The sequence below is a fragment of the Rutilus rutilus genome (assembly GCF_951802725.1).
Source record: "Rutilus rutilus genome assembly, chromosome: 2".
Classification (NCBI taxonomy): Eukaryota; Metazoa; Chordata; class Actinopteri; order Cypriniformes; family Leuciscidae; genus Rutilus; species Rutilus rutilus.
Window position 1 is genome coordinate 1,008,168 of NC_140210.1, and position 17,675 is coordinate 1,025,842.

The window sequence follows — 17,675 nt, forward strand, 5'->3', positions numbered from 1 at the left end:
CAAAGTTAATCAAACAACAAAAGAGAAAGAGAAAAATCACGTTTTGTCAAAAGATAAACTGTATTAATACTTAATACAGTTAATTTACCTGAAAAACATAAAGCACTGCTTTATTTCTCGTGTATTTGTGTTTTATTGTATTTATATTTGTATTTTGTTTATTAGTTTCTATGCAGATGCACTAGGCCTACCCTACACAATTACCCCGATCATCCTAGAATTATTAATTCTTTACAAAAAGAGCTATTCAAATCATCAGGTGAAATTGTTTTCAGGAAGTAGCAGTAAAGCAAGAAGAAGAAGTGCAAGATAGTTTTTCTAAATTTCATTTGACTCTATGTGCCTATAGGGGTGGGTTGGGGATGGTGGCAATGTAGTATCTTGATATTTGCCGCGGGACGAGGGCTTCGATTACCTCTCTCTTTTTTGACCATACATGTGTTTGCACCCCTGCATTACTCCAGTCTTCAGTGTCACATGATCCTTCAGAAATCATTCTAATATGAGGATTTGATGCTCAAAAAACATTTACAAAAGCATTTATTTCAAATTGAATCTTTTGTAACATTATAAATGTCACTTTTGATCAAATTAATGCGTCCTAGGTGAATAAAAGTATTAATTTCTTTTAAAAAAAAAACAGTTTGGTCACAGTTGGAGCTGTAAATATAGCATGTAAATGTTGTTCTGGTGTAAATCTGACGAGTTATGAGTGAGTTGAGGATGAGTGAGTTGAGGATGAGTGAGTTGAGGACGAGTGAGTTGAGGACGAGTGAGTTGAGGACGAGTGAGTTGAGGACGAGTGAGTTGAGGACGAGTGAGTTGAGGACGAGTGAGTTGAGGACGAGTGAGTTGAGGACGAGTGAGTTGAGGACGAGTGAGTTGAGGACGAGTGAGTTGAGGACGAGTGAGTTGAGGACGAGTGAGTTGAGGACGAGTGAGTTGACGACGAGTGAGTTGACGACGAGTGAGTTGACGACGAGTGAGTTGACGACGAGTGAGTTGACGACGAGTGAGTTGACGACGAGTGAGTTGACGACGAGTGAGTTGACGACGAGTTGAGGACGAGTGAGTTAACGACGAGTGAGTTAAAGATGAGTTGAGGATGAGTGAGTTGACGATGAGTTGAGGATGAGTGAGTTGACGATGAGTTGAGGATGAGTGAGTTGACGACGAGTGAGTTAAAGATGAGTTGAGGATGAGTGAGTTGACGATGAGTTGAGGATGAGTGAGTTGACGATGAGTTGAGGATGAGTGAGTTGACGACGAGTGAGTTAAAGATGAGTTGAGGACGAGTGAGTTGAGGACGAGTGAGTTGAGGACGAGTGAGTTGAGGACGAGTGAGTTGAGGACGAGTGAGTTGAGGACGAGTGAGTTGAGGACGAGTGAGTTGAGGACGAGTGAGTTGACGACGAGTGAGTTGAGGACGAGTGAGTTGAGGACGAGTGAGTTGAGGACGAGTGAGTTGACGACGAGTGAGTTGACGACGAGTGAGTTGACGACGAGTTGAGGACGAGTGAGTTAACGACGAGTGAGTTAAAGATGAGTTGAGGATGAGTGAGTTGACGATGAGTTGAGGATGAGTGAGTTGACGATGAGTTGAGGATGAGTGAGTTGACGACGAGTGAGTTAAAGATGAGTTGAGGACGAGTGAGTTGAGGACGAGTGAGTTGAGGACGAGTGAGTTGAGGACAAGTGAGTTGAGGACGAGTGAGTTGAGGACGAGTGAGTTGAGGACGAGTGAGTTGAGGACGAGTGAGTTGACGACGAGTGAGTTGACGACGAGTGAGTTGACGACGAGTGAGTTGACGACGAGTTGAGGACGAGTGAGTTAACGACGAGTGAGTTAAAGATGAGTTGAGGATGAGTGAGTTGACGATGAGTTGAGGATGAGTGAGTTGACGATGAGTTGAGGATGAGTGAGTTGACGACGAGTGAGTTAAAGATGAGTTGAGGACGAGTGAGTTGAGGACGAGTGAGTTGAGGACGAGTGAGTTGAGGACGAGTGAGTTGAGGACGAGTGAGTTGAGGACGAGTGAGTTGAGGACGAGTGAGTTGAGGACGATTGAGTTGACGACGAGTGAGTTGACGACCAGTGAGTTGACGACGAGTGAGTTGACGACGAGTGAGTTGACGACGAGTGAGTTGACGACGAGTGAGTTGACGACGAGTGAGTTGACGACGAGTTGAGGATGAGTGAGTTGACGACGAGTGAGTTGACGACGAGTGAGTTGACGACGAGTGAGTTGACGACGAGTTGAGGATGAGTGAGTTGAGGACGAGTGAGTTGACGACGAGTGAGTTGACGACGAGTGAGTTGACGACGAGTGAGTTGACGACGAGTGAGTTGACGACGAGTGAGTTGACGACGAGTGAGTTGACGACGAGTGAGTTGAGGACGAGTGAGTTGAGGACGAGTGAGTTGAGGACGAGTGAGTTGAGGACGAGTGAGTTGAGGACGAGTGAGTTGAGGACGAGTGAGTTGAGGACGAGTGAGTTGAGGACGAGTGAGTTGAGGACGAGTGAGTTGAGGACGAGTGAGTTGAGGACGAGTGAGTTGAGGACGAGTGAGTTGAGGACGAGTGACGAGTGAGTTGACGACGAGTGAGTTGACGACGAGTTGAGGACGAGTGAGTTAAAGATGAGTTGAGGACGAGTGAGTTAACGACGAGTGAGTTAAAGATGAGTTGAGGATGAGTGAGTTGACGATGAGTTGAGGATGAGTGAGTTGACGACGAGTGAGTTAAAGATGAGTTGAGGACGAGTGAGTTGAGGACGAGTGAGTTGAGGACGAGTGAGTTGAGGACGAGTGAGTTGAGGACGAGTGAGTTGAGGACGAGTGAGTTGAGGACGAGTGAGTTGAGGACGAGTGAGTTGAGGACGAGTGAGTTGAGGACGAGTGAGTTGAGGACGAGTGAGTTGACGACGAGTGAGTTGACGACGAGTGAGTTGACGACGAGTGAGTTGACGACGAGTGAGTTGACGACGAGTGAGTTGAGGACGAGTGAGTTGACGATGAGTGAGTTGACGATGAGTGAGTTAAAGATGAGTTGAGGACGAGTGAGTTGACGACGAGTTGAGGACGAGTGAGTTGACGACGAGTGAGTTAAAGATGAGTTGAGGACGAGTGAGTTGAGGACGAGTGAGTTGAGGACGAGTGAGTTGAGGACGAGTGAGTTGACGACGAGTGAGTTGACGACGAGTGAGTTGACGACGAGTGAGTTGACGACGAGTGAGTTGACGACGAGTGAGTTGACGACGAGTGAGTTGACGACGAGTGAGTTGACGACGAGTGAGTTGACGACGAGTGAGTGAGTTGACGACGAGTGAGTGAGTGAGTTGACGACGAGTGAGTTAAAGATGAGTTGACGATGAGTGAGTTAACGACGAGTTGACGATGAGTGAGTTAACGACGAGTTGACGATGAGTGAGTTAACGACGAGTTGACGATGAGTGAGTTAACGACGAGTTGACGAGTGAGTTAACGACGAGTGAGTGAGTTAACGACGAGTGAGTGAGTGAGTTGAGGATGAGTGAGTTAAAGATGAGTTGACGATGAGTGAGTTAACGACGAGTTGAGGATGAGTGAGTTAACGACGAGTTGAGGATGAGTGAGTTAACGACGAGTTGAGGATGAGTGAGTTAACGACGAGTGAGTTAAAGATGAGTTGAGGACGAGTGAGTTAACGACGAGTGAGTTAACGATGAGTGAGTGAGTTGACGATGAGTGAGTGAGTGAGTTGACGATGAGTGAGTTAAAGATGAGTTGACGATGAGTGAGTTAAAGACGAGTTGACGATGAGTGAGTTAACGACGAGTTGAGGATGAGTGAGTTAACGACGAGTTGACGATGAGTGAGTTAACGACGAGTTGACGAGTGAGTTAACGACGAGTTGACGATGAGTGAGTTAACGACGAGTTGAGGATGAGTGAGTTAACGACGAGTGAGTTAAAGATGAGTTGAGGACGAGTGAGTTAACGATGAGTGAGTTAAAGATGAGTGAGTTGAGGATGAGTGAGTTGAGGATGAGTGAGTTGAGGATGAGTGAGTTGATGATGAGTGAGTTGACGATGAGTGAGTTGACGATGAGTTGAGGATGAGTGAGTTGACGATGAGTGAGTTAACGACGAGTTGACGATGAGTGAGTTAACGACGAGTTGACGATGAGTTATTGACGAGTTGTTGTGTCCCTCAGCTGCTGCGTTCTCTGGGCTGGACTCACTGCGTCTCCTACACGGAGAACTGGCTGCCCATCATGTTCCCGTCGGACTTCACACCGTTCTAACGTCTTAAACTGAGGAGACTCTTAATGCCTTCTGGAAACCGTCAGAAACCAAACACCTCATATCACACAGATCCCATAATGCCTTCCTGCGTGCGGATCTCTGCACACACACCGCACTGAACCCACAGTTCCCATCATATCTGTGTTCGTCGGATAATAACCTGCATTATGTTGTTTGAAATGTGATTACCGGGCATTTGCTCGGTGGACATTTTTCCCTCAACAACAATAACAGTGCAAATATACAAGGCAATATGATGGACGTCCAGTTGAGTTCTGTGGGTGAAATGTCAAGATGAGAAAATATCTTTTTTTCTTTTTTTTAGGGGTGAATTTTTGTTTTTGTGATTGACCTTTGTGTATGTCAAATGTATGCATGTTTTATAAAGACACGCGGGTCATTTTATGTTCATGGCTTTCCGTTTTTGTGCCGTTCTGAAGTAAGACTGTGTGATTGACAGCCGTCCATCTTCAGTTTTCTTCTGAATTTTAAGTGAAACCGAGATTGTCATCTTGTGTTTCTGGAATATCATTCAGGGTTTAGACTTTGAAAACCATTAAAAAAATATATTAAAAAAAAAAGCCAGCAACTAGGAACCAGGAACCAGACGTGACATCACATCCTGCTTTCACGTTTTTTAATTTTTAATCGCGTGTGTTTGCGTTGTTTGTCGATGTTCAGGCGCTCGAGGCGTTTCTAACGACAGGTTCTTCAAAAATGGCCTTAAATATTCACAATCTCCCGTCCCCCCCCTGCGTTTCTTCAGGAAATATCACATTATTCTGTATCAAAAACCCTTGAATATCTTCAGATATATTTATGGATGTCTTGTATTTATAAAGTATAAATGAATACTAGGTAATGCCAATATTTTAAAGTCATTTTAATTGATGCGTAGAGTAGATGGGTGTTATTTTATATGCAGTGCTCCTCGTGAGACAGATGTTACAGACGGTTATTTTGTAAACGCGGTAAATGTGCTGAACGGTGTATTTGATGAAGATTCTCAATAAAATGATCTGGAACGGACAACATGTTGCTCATTTTTGTGACGGGCTTTATTCAGGAGTCATTCATGTTAAGAACAAATGTATGAACAAATTACAAGTGTATTTTTTAAAAATTGTTTACCTTTTTAGATTGACGTTTAGTTTTCTATGAAATGCTAAACAATATTTGGGATATCATGAATGTTTATGGTTATGTGCATGACACAATAATTCATAATTTTCTTTTTTTTAACATTTTCTTTGTTTATTTATCAAACAAAAAAACAGTATAGAGAAAGACACAAATGATGAATGTAAAACACTTACAGTAAATACTTTTTTATTTTTATTATTGATTGCATTAAAGAATTAAGTCACTTGAAACCAAATAATCTATTTTTATACCTTTGACATGGATAAATCTTATACAATCCCTATATGAAAATAATAATAAAGCAAAATAAAACAACACAAACAAACCCACTGCCAAACATTATTTAACGTGATACTAAAATTACATAACTAACTAACATTATATAAAACATAAATGTAATTCTGGGTTTCCTCCCTTTCCAGATACATTTTGAGAATAGTTTTTCCCGTTCTAAAATCTGCATCTGTAAATTCAATTCTGTGAAATCAATATAATATGCTCATCTTGACGGATTCAACCTTTGAAAGGGGATAAGATTCCTAATTCATAATTTTCACTAAGAAATGTACAGCGTTTCATCTGAAATTAACTTGTTGATTTCTTAAAGTCCCCCTGTGGTGTAAATCCAGCTTTTAATGTTGTTTATGTGTCTATGTGGTGTGTTTAATACGCTTTAAGACAAAGCATGTGTAAGTTCATAAGTCGACACCATTGCTGAGTATTTCCTCCTTAAAACTGCAGTGAACCAAAGACAGTCTCAAACACACGCTTTGAAATCGCTGGTGTTTCTGACGTCACAAACTACCTTGTAACCAATCAGATCAACGTGTGATCGTCAACCAGTGGATCTCTGAGCTGAGTGAGTGAGTGGAGGCGGGGCTCATTTGCATATTCATAGAACCGCGCATACTAAATGAGGCATGAAGACATTTTTTTTTTCAAGGAAAAAAACATTTAAATATGTAATTTTGGTGATCAAAGAGGGCTAAAATTACTGACCTACAGGGAGACTTTAAGCACAACATTCTCCATCAAGGCACGGTAAGACTTCATACTTTACATATCTGTTTTCTGTCTCTTTATTATTTAATAATTTTGTACTAATGTGCACAAACTTCTTTTCCTTCAGCCGCCATATTTATTTTAACATCAGCAGATTTACACTGCAGACAATTCAGAATTGTTTTGTTCAGAATTACTGTTCATACTGTTATTTTGCAATTGATCAAATCAGAATGATCATAATCAGTCCGATTCAAATCCGACAAGCTGGAAGATGACAAACGTGACTTAAACTTCGATCTGACTGTTCATACTGGAATCTAAAAACACGCATAAACAGTAGTGTAAACGGCAAAAACAGTAAATACATTTTTTGTTATTCAAAACTACAGGTAAATAAGTTGATTTGAGTTGGAATTTTTTTTTTTTTTTTATTGGCCGGTGATTGTGGTTTGAAATCTGATTAAGGATTGTGTTAATCGCGACATGTCATGCAGTAGGTGTATGAACATTTGGCCAGTCCAGTTATTATTACACCGCCAAATCGTTTCTGTAGAATGTTTGGTCTTCACTACATTGCCTGAAGATGCTAATTTGATGATTTAATAAATGTTGTTTCTAAAAACAAAAGTGAATTGTCTGCAGTGTGAATATGCCGTTGGATCACAGACGCAAACCTTCTTCTCCACCTCCTCTACCTCTGCCAGCAGTGTAGTTTGGAAAGCCTTAAAGCGGTGCATAAAGTGATCAGATTCTCATGGTAGCCGAGTAAACCCTCACCTCATCCATCTCTGTCAGCAATGTGGAGTTAAACGTTTTCTGAAAGTTCTCTATAAACACCAGGTCGGCCTCATACCGGACCTTGTTTGCGAAGATCAGAGTGGTCTGCGGACCGCAGAAGTGACGCATGGTGTCGAGGAGCTCGGCGAGATAGTCGTGGTGATAGACCACGTCAGCTGCCAGCACGTAATCGTAGAGGTGTGTGGAGCGGGGAAACGTCTCCTCCAGTCTGTGACCCCATGCCAGCGCTGTAACCTGAGGCTCGTGTCTCCAGTGGTGCCTGGTGTTCCGGTTCAAGTTGCTCCTCAGATTGCCAAGGATTTCTGGGAGATCTGTGGCTGTCAGTTTAGCACCTGCAAATCAGTGACATTACATTTTACATTTACGTTTATGCATTTGGCAGACGCTTTTATCCAAAGCGACTTACATTGCATTTCAAGGTACACGTTTACATTCTTACATTACGTAGTTCTGCTTGTTCTAAAACCTGGGGCTCGTTTAAGCTCAAACCGGTGCGCTACGGTTTCCGGACATGTTTCCTGGAAACGGTGTGTAACGGGGTTTGAGACACGTTTTATCTTGTTTGGTGGGTGTGTCAAAAATGTCAGCAGCAACATGTACATAAACCACGAGGGATTAAAGAGACGGCTCGCACAATGGGTCAGAGTAAAGTCGTTCACAAATGTGTCCTGCAGCTCGGTATACGCAACAATTGAAGACATGTTTGTCTTTTCATCCTGAAGTGCGAGGAAAATGTTGGATCACAATAATTAGGAAGCAGTTTCCACAAATCCCTTCACTCGATTGGGATGTTCTCTTTTATTCTGGATGATAAGAGCAGTGACTGTAACATCGAGCGTATTTAGCAGTATTAAACACGTGTTTATACCGATTTCATCAGGGTTAAAATCCGAAAACTCTTCAAAAAGAACACACAGAATGTCCTTCTCAGCCACCGTAGTTGCAACTCTTGCATCATCAGAACAGGGTGTTCAACGCACCACCGTTTCCGTTTAAAAAACTTTTTGCAACTTTTTGTCTTGGCTGAACGCAGTCCAGGAGTGTCCGGTTCTGCTCCTGGAGGGACACTGTTGTGTTCAGTCCCAATCAAAGACCAGCCAATCAAGGCCTTCAGAATTACTAGAAACGTCCGGATTGGAGCTGGACTCTGCAGGAGCAGGATTGGTCCCCCCTGGTTTACAGTAATTCAGTGATGATTACATCAGATATCAAGGCTGTGTCCCACTTCGCTTTTTTATGCCCTTTCCTCGGTAGCTTCACTGTGTCTCGTGGACTCGGATGTACAGTCAAACCAAAAATTATTCAGCCACCAGATATAATTTTTTATATTTTTACTAGTAAAACTGTGATATTATACCCAAAAACTCTTCATACAGAGACCACCAGTAAATAATTGGGAGCAAAAATGATTGGGACACTTTGAGCTGATCATGTTTTGCTGAAGTGTTTTGTCTTTAATTGCTAATGCTCTTTTTACACACAGACTGAACAAAATGAAGCATTGCTTGGTGATTGGTTGAGCTAAACTGGTATTATCTAATTGTGTAGTTAAATTTAACAGCTGACAGATATTCAACATAATTCATGTGTGAGACAGTCTAACAGAAGGATGGACAAAACCAGTCAAATATCAGCTGAGTTCTTTAGTACCATTCTCTAAACTATAGCGAATAAACTGTGATAATGTGAGAAATGTTGAAGGTGACAAATAGAATAACCTACTGTGTAACAAACAGTCAGCCTAAGGTAATATTAACCACATCGAGTATTATGAGGTTGAATTTTCACTTACCCAGAAGTGTGGCAACTATCGAGAGAAGCCCCGTTCCTGCTCCGAGCTCCAGGGTCCGTTTGTCGAGTAGATTGATCTGCTGTCGGCCTGTCGGGGTGTCCAGGAATCGGCAAAGGGCCAATGCCTACGACATTCAAAACCAAGTGTTCATAGATAGACTCCATGCATTTTACCGTCTCACTAAGCACACACAGTTTCTTCCTGATCTGATTGGTTGGCTGAATGTTTCGTGCTCACCGCTGGCCACACCGTGCTGCCATAATAGCCTACGGATTCCTGAATCCTGATTTCATGACCTAGGAAGTAGTAAGTTTCCTTGCCATTACAGTAGTAGACAGTGGGAGCCCAGGATCTCTGTTTAGGTGTTTCTGTGTTATCAGGTTTAGCTGAGGGAAAGACAGAAAAGGAGCATCCCATCAAATAAGTATCCATATAAGCACATTGGTATTAGGGTCAATATGATTTAGCCAAGTAAGACATGTTCCATGATCAACATATTTTGTTGATCCTGGAACAACATTCCTTGACTGACAAGAATAGCCATATCCCTAAACCTAACCATAACATCCTTAAAATCAGGAATATTATAGACGGGAAACAATGATGTTAGAAGCGCCTAACCCTTGGTTGCCTAATCTGTAAATTTGTCCCTCAAATCTGATGTTCCAGGATCAACAACGATGCACTTGGTGGAATCATGTTCACCTTGGTATTACAATTTACAGCTTGCAAGCCTGACCTTCTTCCTCCTCAGATCCTCCAGAGTCCTCGAGTTCTTCCTGTACTTGTTTCTCCTTCGTGTCGTTTTCTAAACTCTGAGTATCGTCACTCTCCTGCTCTTGTTCCAGTTCCTCTGCACTGTCTCCTGTCTCGCTCGTAGAGTCCGTTTCCCCAGCCTCCCGCTTGCTTGACTCAAGGTCACCGTTGTCCTCCACTTCCTCGCTAGTCTCTTGAACCTGGTCACCTTCCTTCTCTGATATCTTGCTGGTTGCTATGTAAATCCTCACATCATCCAACTCTTCAAACAGTGTGATATCAAAATATTGGAGGAAGTTGCCGATGAAGCCCAGATCCGAGGCAAAGCGGACCTTGTTCGCCCAGACTAGAGTAGTTCCCGGCTGGCAGAAGTGCCGCATGGTGACCAGCAGCTCGGCCAAGAAGTTGTGGTGATAGACCACATCAGTCGCCAACACATAATCATATTGGTGTGTGGATCTAGGGAAGGCCTCGTCCAGCTTGTGACCCCAGAAGAGTTCTGCTACCTGGGGCTCGTGCCTCCTCCGGCCTCTCGTGTTCCTGTTGAGGTTGCATGTCAGTTTACTCAGAATCTCGGGTAAATCCGTGGCTGTTAGTTTGGCACCTACAGAGCAATTTCTGCAAGTTATTACCTTGCAAGATGCAAAACCAATAAGATTGACACCTCAATCTCATCACAACGCTTACCCAACAGCGTGACGACAACTGAAAGTAAGCCGGTTCCAGCTCCAAGCTCAAGAACTGATTTGTCGAGTAAATCAATCTGTTGGCGACCCTGCGGTGTTTCCAAGAATCGGCAAAGTGCAAGTGCCTATATGGCAAGACACAAATCACATTTTAAAGGTGATGAAGTAGCAGTGAAAAAAACAATACAGTCCTTTTAAAAAAGGCGACTACTGTAAGGAGTACTATTTTCTTTCTGGAATACAGGGTTCAAAAGTTATTATAGCCACAAGAAAAGTGGATTTTTGCGCTATAGAGTTGATCCTAGAGACCCCAGAGTTGGTCAGATTACTATGCAGAACCACCTCTATCAGTGTACCAAATGTCATCATTTTTCTATGTATGGTTCTATAGACTCCCATTCAGGATGAATAATAAGAAAACCAACAGGTACAATAAGGTCCCCTAATTAAAACATTTGTAATGATTTATATTTCATCGCATTGTACTTCCTTGCATTGTTCTTTAATGCATATGTGTATTTTTGTTGTTTTTGTGGTGCATATGTACATGTGAAATTCAGATTTATGTGAGATAGTTTTTTGCTCATTAATTCCATCCCTATCGGTTTCTATGATTCCAGATAGTTGGTATGTGCTAAATGGATTCCACAGAAGGGAAACTCAAAATAACACTCATTATATCTCTCTGGGGGATCGCATGAGGTCAACGCTGGGCAACCACCCCTAAATCCTCGCTGTATCTTCTCCAGTTTCTTGACTGCCATTATGACTGACAAAACCCTCTGGAATTGGTGTAGGGTCTTGATATATTTTGGTGGTCTGGCACTGGAGACATCGAGCCAAATTTACACCATTTGGCAGATAGGAGAAAGTCTCATTATAATGTTGAAAGACACAAATCACATTTTAAAGGTGCATCATGTTTGTTTTGCTTGACTCCTGTTATCTTGGACTTTATATTGACACTGATTGCCTTGGATGCAGCATCACACAAAAGTTAAGTTCTTTGCTTACTAATGTCATCGTAGATATACTCTGTGTATTTGTCTCTCATTATTCCTGCAGCTGTAAGTGTCTCACCGCTGGCCATATAGTAGCACCGTAAGAATCGATGGACTCCTCAATTGTGATTTCCTGTCCCAAAAAATGGTACACTTCTTTCTCAGGTCTGTAGTAAATTGCCGGTGCCAATGATCTCACATTCTCATTCTCTGTGCTTCCTTCCTCTGAAAGAAAAGGCCAAATCAGACTTTAATGCATTAGACAAGTGACTGTGGTCTATTTTTCAGAGTGTGTTACTGACCAGAGTTCTGCTCTACGAATGTTGAATCCATCTCAGAGCAGCCGTCTCCACTGTCCTCAGTTTCAAGATCTGTGTTCTCCTCCTCCTCCTCCTCTTCTTCTTTGTTATTGTTTACATTTCCGTCCTCCAAATTTAACGTTTCCTCCCGATTTTCCATATCAACACACCCTGGTTTCCTTTGCACATCTTTATTTTCACATTCTTGAACCAGTTCTAGACCCTTTTGTTCTGTCCGTTTGACCTTTCCTTCAGTAATCTCTTGCTTTGGCTCGTTCTTGTCAGTGCCATCCTGATCCTCTTCTTTCCTCACAACCCCTTCGGTCTCTTTTGACGTCACTAGTGCAGTTTCGTCTTTCATGGTGGCAGAGTAAATTTTAACTTCTCCGTGGTCTGCCAGCAGGGTGGTGTTGAACGTTTTTTTGAAGTTCTCCACAAAAACCAGATCTGAATCAAAGCGGGTCTTGTTGGCCCATATGAGGGTTGTTCCGGGCTGGCAGAAATGGCGCATGGTGACCAGTAATTCTGCTAGGAAGTCATGATGATAGACCACATCGGCTGCTAAGATGTAGTCGTATCTGTAGACTGAATGAGGGAAGGTCTTATCGAGCTCATAACCCCAAGAGAGCTCCGCCACCTGCGGGGTGTATCTGCAGCGGCCCCGTGTGTTTCTGGACAGGTTGCATCTCAGGTTCCCGAGGACCTCCGGCAGGTCTGTTGCTGTCACCCAAGCACCTGGAGATGATTTATATAGGTGTAAAAATACATAACACAATCATATGCTCACAATATGTTTTTGAACAATGTCGTGTCTTGTCACCTTCATTTATATAGTGCTTTAACAATATAGATTGTTTCAAAGCAGTTTTACAGTGATAATAGGAGATTATAGTAACAGAGATTGTTTAGGCTTTACAGCAGCTCTAGAATAAAGTTATTGTCCAGATAAAGTTAGTTTTGATTGATTCACTTCCGTTGTAAAGATCATTAGTTATTAACTTAGGGGCCGCTAACACGACACCGCTCTCATCCGCACAACAACAGTGCCTGGTGGCGCGAGAACGCAATCCTTGAAATAGGTTCCAAGGTGCAAGCGTTGAAATTTCTTTTTAAACGGTATCATCTCCGCATAAACTTCAAAAACGCGGATCTGTGTAAACGCTGACGGCGTGCACATGCGTATTACGTCTTTAGTCTATAGGTATGCACGTTTGAATATATATGTGCGTAGTCTTTCTTTACAAACTGACCTCAACAAATTACTTGTCTGGCCTTAAAAATTCATAATACAGAATTTTTTGTCACTTCTGCGTATCGATGTGAACTAGAATAATTTTGACAACGTTTATCAGTACAGAGGTAAAGGGAACGGAAGGAGGCCTTCACAGGGGAGAGACTAGTGGACCAGGCGCAGGTCCTTCATCAGATCTGAATGAGTTTGGGGATCTAAATCTGAATCTTTAGTACCTACCCAACAGACTGGCCACGATGGACACGAGACCTGTGCCAGATCCAATCTCTAGCACCGCCTTGTCAAGAAGATCAACCGTCGCTCGATCAGATTCAAGGTAGTGACACAGAGCCAGAGCCTAAATAAGAATTCATGATGATTATTTCATGATGATAAACAAAAAATCAGCAACAAATGTACAAAGGGTTGGAGGTTTGTTGAGGCCCCCTAGTGGGCCCCGGCCCCCGGTTGAGAACCACTGCTCTGGAGGCAGTGTTGGGGAAAGTTACTTTTAAAAGTAATGCATTACAATATTGCGTTACTCCCCAAAAAAGGAACTAATTGCTACTTAGTAACTAATTAGCTACGTTTTATGAAAAGTAATGCATTACAGAGGTAGAGTACGGGAGAGGTAGAGGTAGAGGACGGTAGAGGTAGAGGACGGTAGAGGTAGAGTACGGTAGAGGACGGTAGAGGTAGAGGACGGTAGAGGTAGAGTACAGTAGAGGTAGAGTACGGTAGAGGTAGAGGACGGTAGAGTACAGTAGAGGTAGAGGACGGTAGAGGTAGAGTACGGTAGAGGTAGAGTACGGTAGAGGTAGAGTACAGTAGAGGTAGAGTACAGTAGAGGACGGTAGAGGTAGAGTACAGTAGAGGTAGAGTACGGTAGAGGTAGAGTACGGTAGAGGTAGAGTACGGTAGAGGTAGAGTACGGTAGAGGTAGAGGACGGTAGAGGTAGAGTACAGTAGAGGTAGAGTACGGTAGAGGTAGAGTACGGTAGAGGTAGAGTACGGTAGAGTACAGTAGAGGTAGAGTACAGTAGAGGTAGAGTACAGTAGAGGTAGAGTACAGTAGAGGTAGAGTACAGTAGAGGTAGAGTACAGTAGAGGTAGAGGTAGGTAGAGGTAGAGGTAGGTAGAGGTAGAGGTAGGTAGAGGTAGAGGTAGGTAGAGTACAGTAGAGGACGGTAGAGGTTGAGGACGGTAGAGGTAGAGTACAGTAGAAGTAGAGTACGGTAGAGGTAGAGGACGGTAGAGTACAGTAGAGGTAGGTAGAGGTAGAGTACAGTAGAGGTAGAGTACGGTAGAGGTAGAGGACGGTAGAGGTAGAGTACAGTAGAGGTAGAGTACGGTAGAGGTAGAGGACGGTAGAGTACAGTAGAGGTAGAGTACGGTAGAGGTAGAGTACGGTAGAGGTAGAGTACGGTAGAGGTAGAGTACGGTAGAGTACGGTAGAGGTAGAGTACGGTAGAGGTAGAGTACGGTAGAGGTAGAGTACGGTAGAGGTAGAGTACGGTAGAGGTAGAGTACGGTAGAGGTAGAGTACGGTAGAGGTAGAGTACGGTAGAGGTAGAGTACGGTAGAGGTAGAGGACGGTAGAGTACAGTAGAGTACGGTAGAGGTAGAGTACGGTAGAGGTAGAGGACGGTAGAGGTAGAGGACGGTAGAGGTAGAGTACGGTAGAGGTAGAGTACGGTAGAGGTAGAGTACGGTAGAGGTAGAGGACGGTAGAGTACAGTAGAGTACAGTAGAGGTAGAGTACGGTAGAGGTAGAGGACAGTAGAGGTAGAGGTAGGTAGAGGTAGAGGACGGTAGAGGTAGAGGACGGTAGAGGTAGAGGACGGTAGAGGTAGAGTACGGTAGAGGTAGAGGACGGTAGAGGTAGAGGACAGTAGAGGTAGAGGTAGGTAGAGGTAGAGGACAGTAGAGGTAGAGGTAGGTAGAGGTAGAGGACGGTAGAGGTAGAGGACGGTAGAGGTAGAGGACGGTAGGGTAGAGTAGGGTAGGGTCGGGTAGAGTAGGGTAGAGGGCGCTGCTCAAAAAAACCTTTCAGCTGCTGATATTTTGGATTAAAGAACAAAAAAAAGAAGGAAGTTCAGCACTCTTATTTCTAAATCTAATCTAAAGTAATTTTTGCTTAGTATGGTTGAATTAGATCATTGAAGGTCAGCAGCAAAGACATTTGTTAATAAAGTGAGATTAAATACAAAGTATATTTGTGTAATTCAATATAGTTAATTAGAAAAGTTTTGCATAAAAATTCTGAGTTTGCATTTTACTGCTTTTATTAATTTGAGAAATACTGAATGTTTTTGTGCAAATGAGACGAGTAAATGCATGTTCACATTTAGTCTAGAACTAAAATAACCATCATGTTTACACAACACACACACACACACGACACCTCTTCACTTTATTTCTCTCAACATGAGGACAGGAGAGACTTCTAGCGTTACTTATTTAAAAAAGTAACTCAGATATTTTGTTGTAAATTGAAAAAGTAATGCGTTACTTTACTAGTTACTTGAAAAAGTAATCTGATTACGTAACTCGAGTTACTTGTATTGAGTTTCCCCCAACATTGTCTAGAGGCATCAAATGTAGTCGTGAAAATGATCAGTTTCAGACTGGTTTCTCAAACACTCCTACCACATGCCTGTCCCTGTCTGCCATTGGTCAGTCAGTCAGATAGTCCCGCCCCAAACTCACATGATTGGTTGAGTCAAACAAAACAGATCAATGTTGTGAAAGTGTCACAGTGTTTCACTCTTCAGAATTTGAACTACCGATGACTGACTGACATGAAACTGACACACCAGAAAGTATTTGATTTTGAACATCCAAACTAATGACCAGGGTTATCTTTAATATTTCAAATGTTTAATAAACTAATTGTCTTACTGCTGGCCAGATGACAGAACCAAATGAATCAAGAGACTCCCAGATGCTGATCTCATGACCGGCGAAATAATGGATCTCCTTTCCAATGGAGGACAGAACATTGGGTTCCCAGGATGCCTTGCGCACACGGACTTCAACTTCTGCTCAATATAACCAATGAAAAACTGATGCATTCCTCATCAAAACCTTCACAGATGTAGTGTGTTTGCAGTCAGAGATTAAGAGAAGGTAATTTTGGGATTATTTGACAGTATATATAAGTGATTTACCATCTGCATCATCTCTCCTGGTGTTCAAGCTCTCGTCCGTCTCCGCTGTGGCATTTCCAGATTGAGGACAATCCATGATGATATCGGCTCGCTGACAGGATAGACTGATGTAAAACACATATTATTTTATTTTATTTTGACCTGTTAAAATTGACTGATTCTACATTTCCTCAAACATTGTTTTGTCAGATTAGTTCCAAATCTATGCAAGTGAAAGAATTAGACATTTCAATAAAGTAACAAAAACAAAGTGCATGACGTAAAAATAGGTACAAAAACAAGGTACTTCAGTTTCAGTCTTGTACATGCGCAAATGTAAAAGAAATGGGAGCAGTCGGATAAACTACAGTAGTTTTTATTGGTCAAAAGCATCCAAATGTACCTGATATCACCTCTTACTGTATTTCCTCAAATGCATTTCTCAGCTTCAGCAGAAATCGCGGCACACACTTCAGCTGGTTCACATCATCAGAGGATTGTCTGTCTGCAAAGGTGAGCTGTGCTTGATTCAGTCCTGTCCACAGTTATCCGTAAGTGCTTCTGCAACCCTCATCCTCAGCGAGGTTATAGACGAGCATCATCCAACTCTCCAGCGTCACGCTGGCATGACTATATTTAGCGGGAGATTCATTAACCAGCGGCACATCCACACAAACACAGAGAAATAGAGCATGATGTGGGAGATGGGCAGTGCAGGTCTATTTGAGGAATCAAGCTTCTGTTGGCACAGAGAAATCAGGAAAGTAAACACTAAAGCCTGAGATTACAGAGCGGTTCAGAATGCCAGTTATCTGCTTGTTTAGTAAGATGATATAGCGCTCGTTTGACCAATCGGTTCCACACGTCTCACACATCATGATAATGACTCCATTCTCACTGCATGTGATGTTTCTTAAAGTAAAACATGCACTTCATATATACTGGATTTTAATCTGAGTGAATCTTACAAAAGCCTGTTAAGAACATACACGTATGTTCAGGTCATATTTCACCCCAAAAATCAAAAGAAAGAAAAACTATTGATGGTTTTCTTCATTTTTGAAAGAGTGGTGGCGCTATAGAGTTGATCCTAGAGACCCCAAAGTTGGTCAGATTACTATGCAGAACCTCCTCTATCAGTGTACCAAATGTCATCGTTTTTCTATTCAGGGTGAATAATAAGAGAACCAACAGATACAATAAGGTCCCCTAATTAAAACATATTTGTAATAATGTATTAATCATTGCATTATTCATTGTACTTCCTTGCACACAATGTTTTATTTCTAATGCATGTGTATATTTTGTTGTGCATATGTACATGTGAAATTCAGATTTATGTGAGATTGTTTTTTGCCCATTAATTCTATCGGTTTCTCTGATTTCAGGCGGTTGGTATGTGCTAAATGGATTCCACAGAAGGGAAACCCAATATAACACTCATCATATCTGTGGGGGCCGCATGAGGTCAACGCTGGGCAACCACCCCTAAATCCTCACTGTATCTTCTCCAGTTTCTCGTATGACT

General features: G+C 42.5%; 2 protein-coding genes across 9 annotated transcripts in view; one reads left to right on the forward strand and one right to left on the reverse strand.

Moving 5' to 3' along the window:
* The window catches only part of tpp2 (tripeptidyl peptidase 2), a 38,793-nt gene extending 33,476 nt beyond the window's left edge, over window positions 1–5,317 (forward strand). For all 3 annotated transcript variants that reach the window (XM_084399395.1, XM_084399393.1, XM_084399394.1), the window contains one exon: window positions 4,197–5,317. In XM_084399395.1, the coding sequence (XP_084255521.1) occupies window positions 4,197–4,286 (90 nt within the window). In that variant the 3' untranslated portion in view covers window positions 4,287–5,317. The remainder of the gene's footprint in view (window positions 1–4,196) is intronic.
* A 216-nt stretch (window positions 5,318–5,533) lies between these two features.
* On the reverse strand, window positions 5,534–16,905 carry mettl21ca (methyltransferase 21C, AARS1 lysine a). 6 transcript variants are annotated; one of them, XM_084399421.1, is made up of 11 exons: window positions 16,551–16,905; window positions 16,169–16,272; window positions 15,900–16,039; window positions 13,239–13,356; window positions 11,771–12,502; window positions 11,548–11,693; window positions 10,469–10,592; window positions 9,765–10,385; window positions 9,263–9,411; window positions 9,026–9,149; window positions 5,534–7,565 (listed from the first exon to the last, which is right to left on the reverse strand). In XM_084399421.1, exons 2-11 carry the CDS (start codon window positions 16,242–16,244, stop codon window positions 7,180–7,182), a joined length of 2,616 nt encoding a protein of 871 aa, XP_084255547.1. In that variant the 5' UTR covers window positions 16,245–16,272; window positions 16,551–16,905; the 3' UTR covers window positions 5,534–7,179. The 6 variants fall into 6 exon arrangements, with proteins under 6 accessions (XP_084255547.1, XP_084255548.1, XP_084255549.1 ...); XM_084399422.1 differs by having other exon boundaries at window positions 16,169–16,259; window positions 16,551–16,826; XM_084399423.1 differs by having other exon boundaries at window positions 16,568–16,775.
* Window positions 16,906–17,675: the final 770 nt, after the last annotated feature.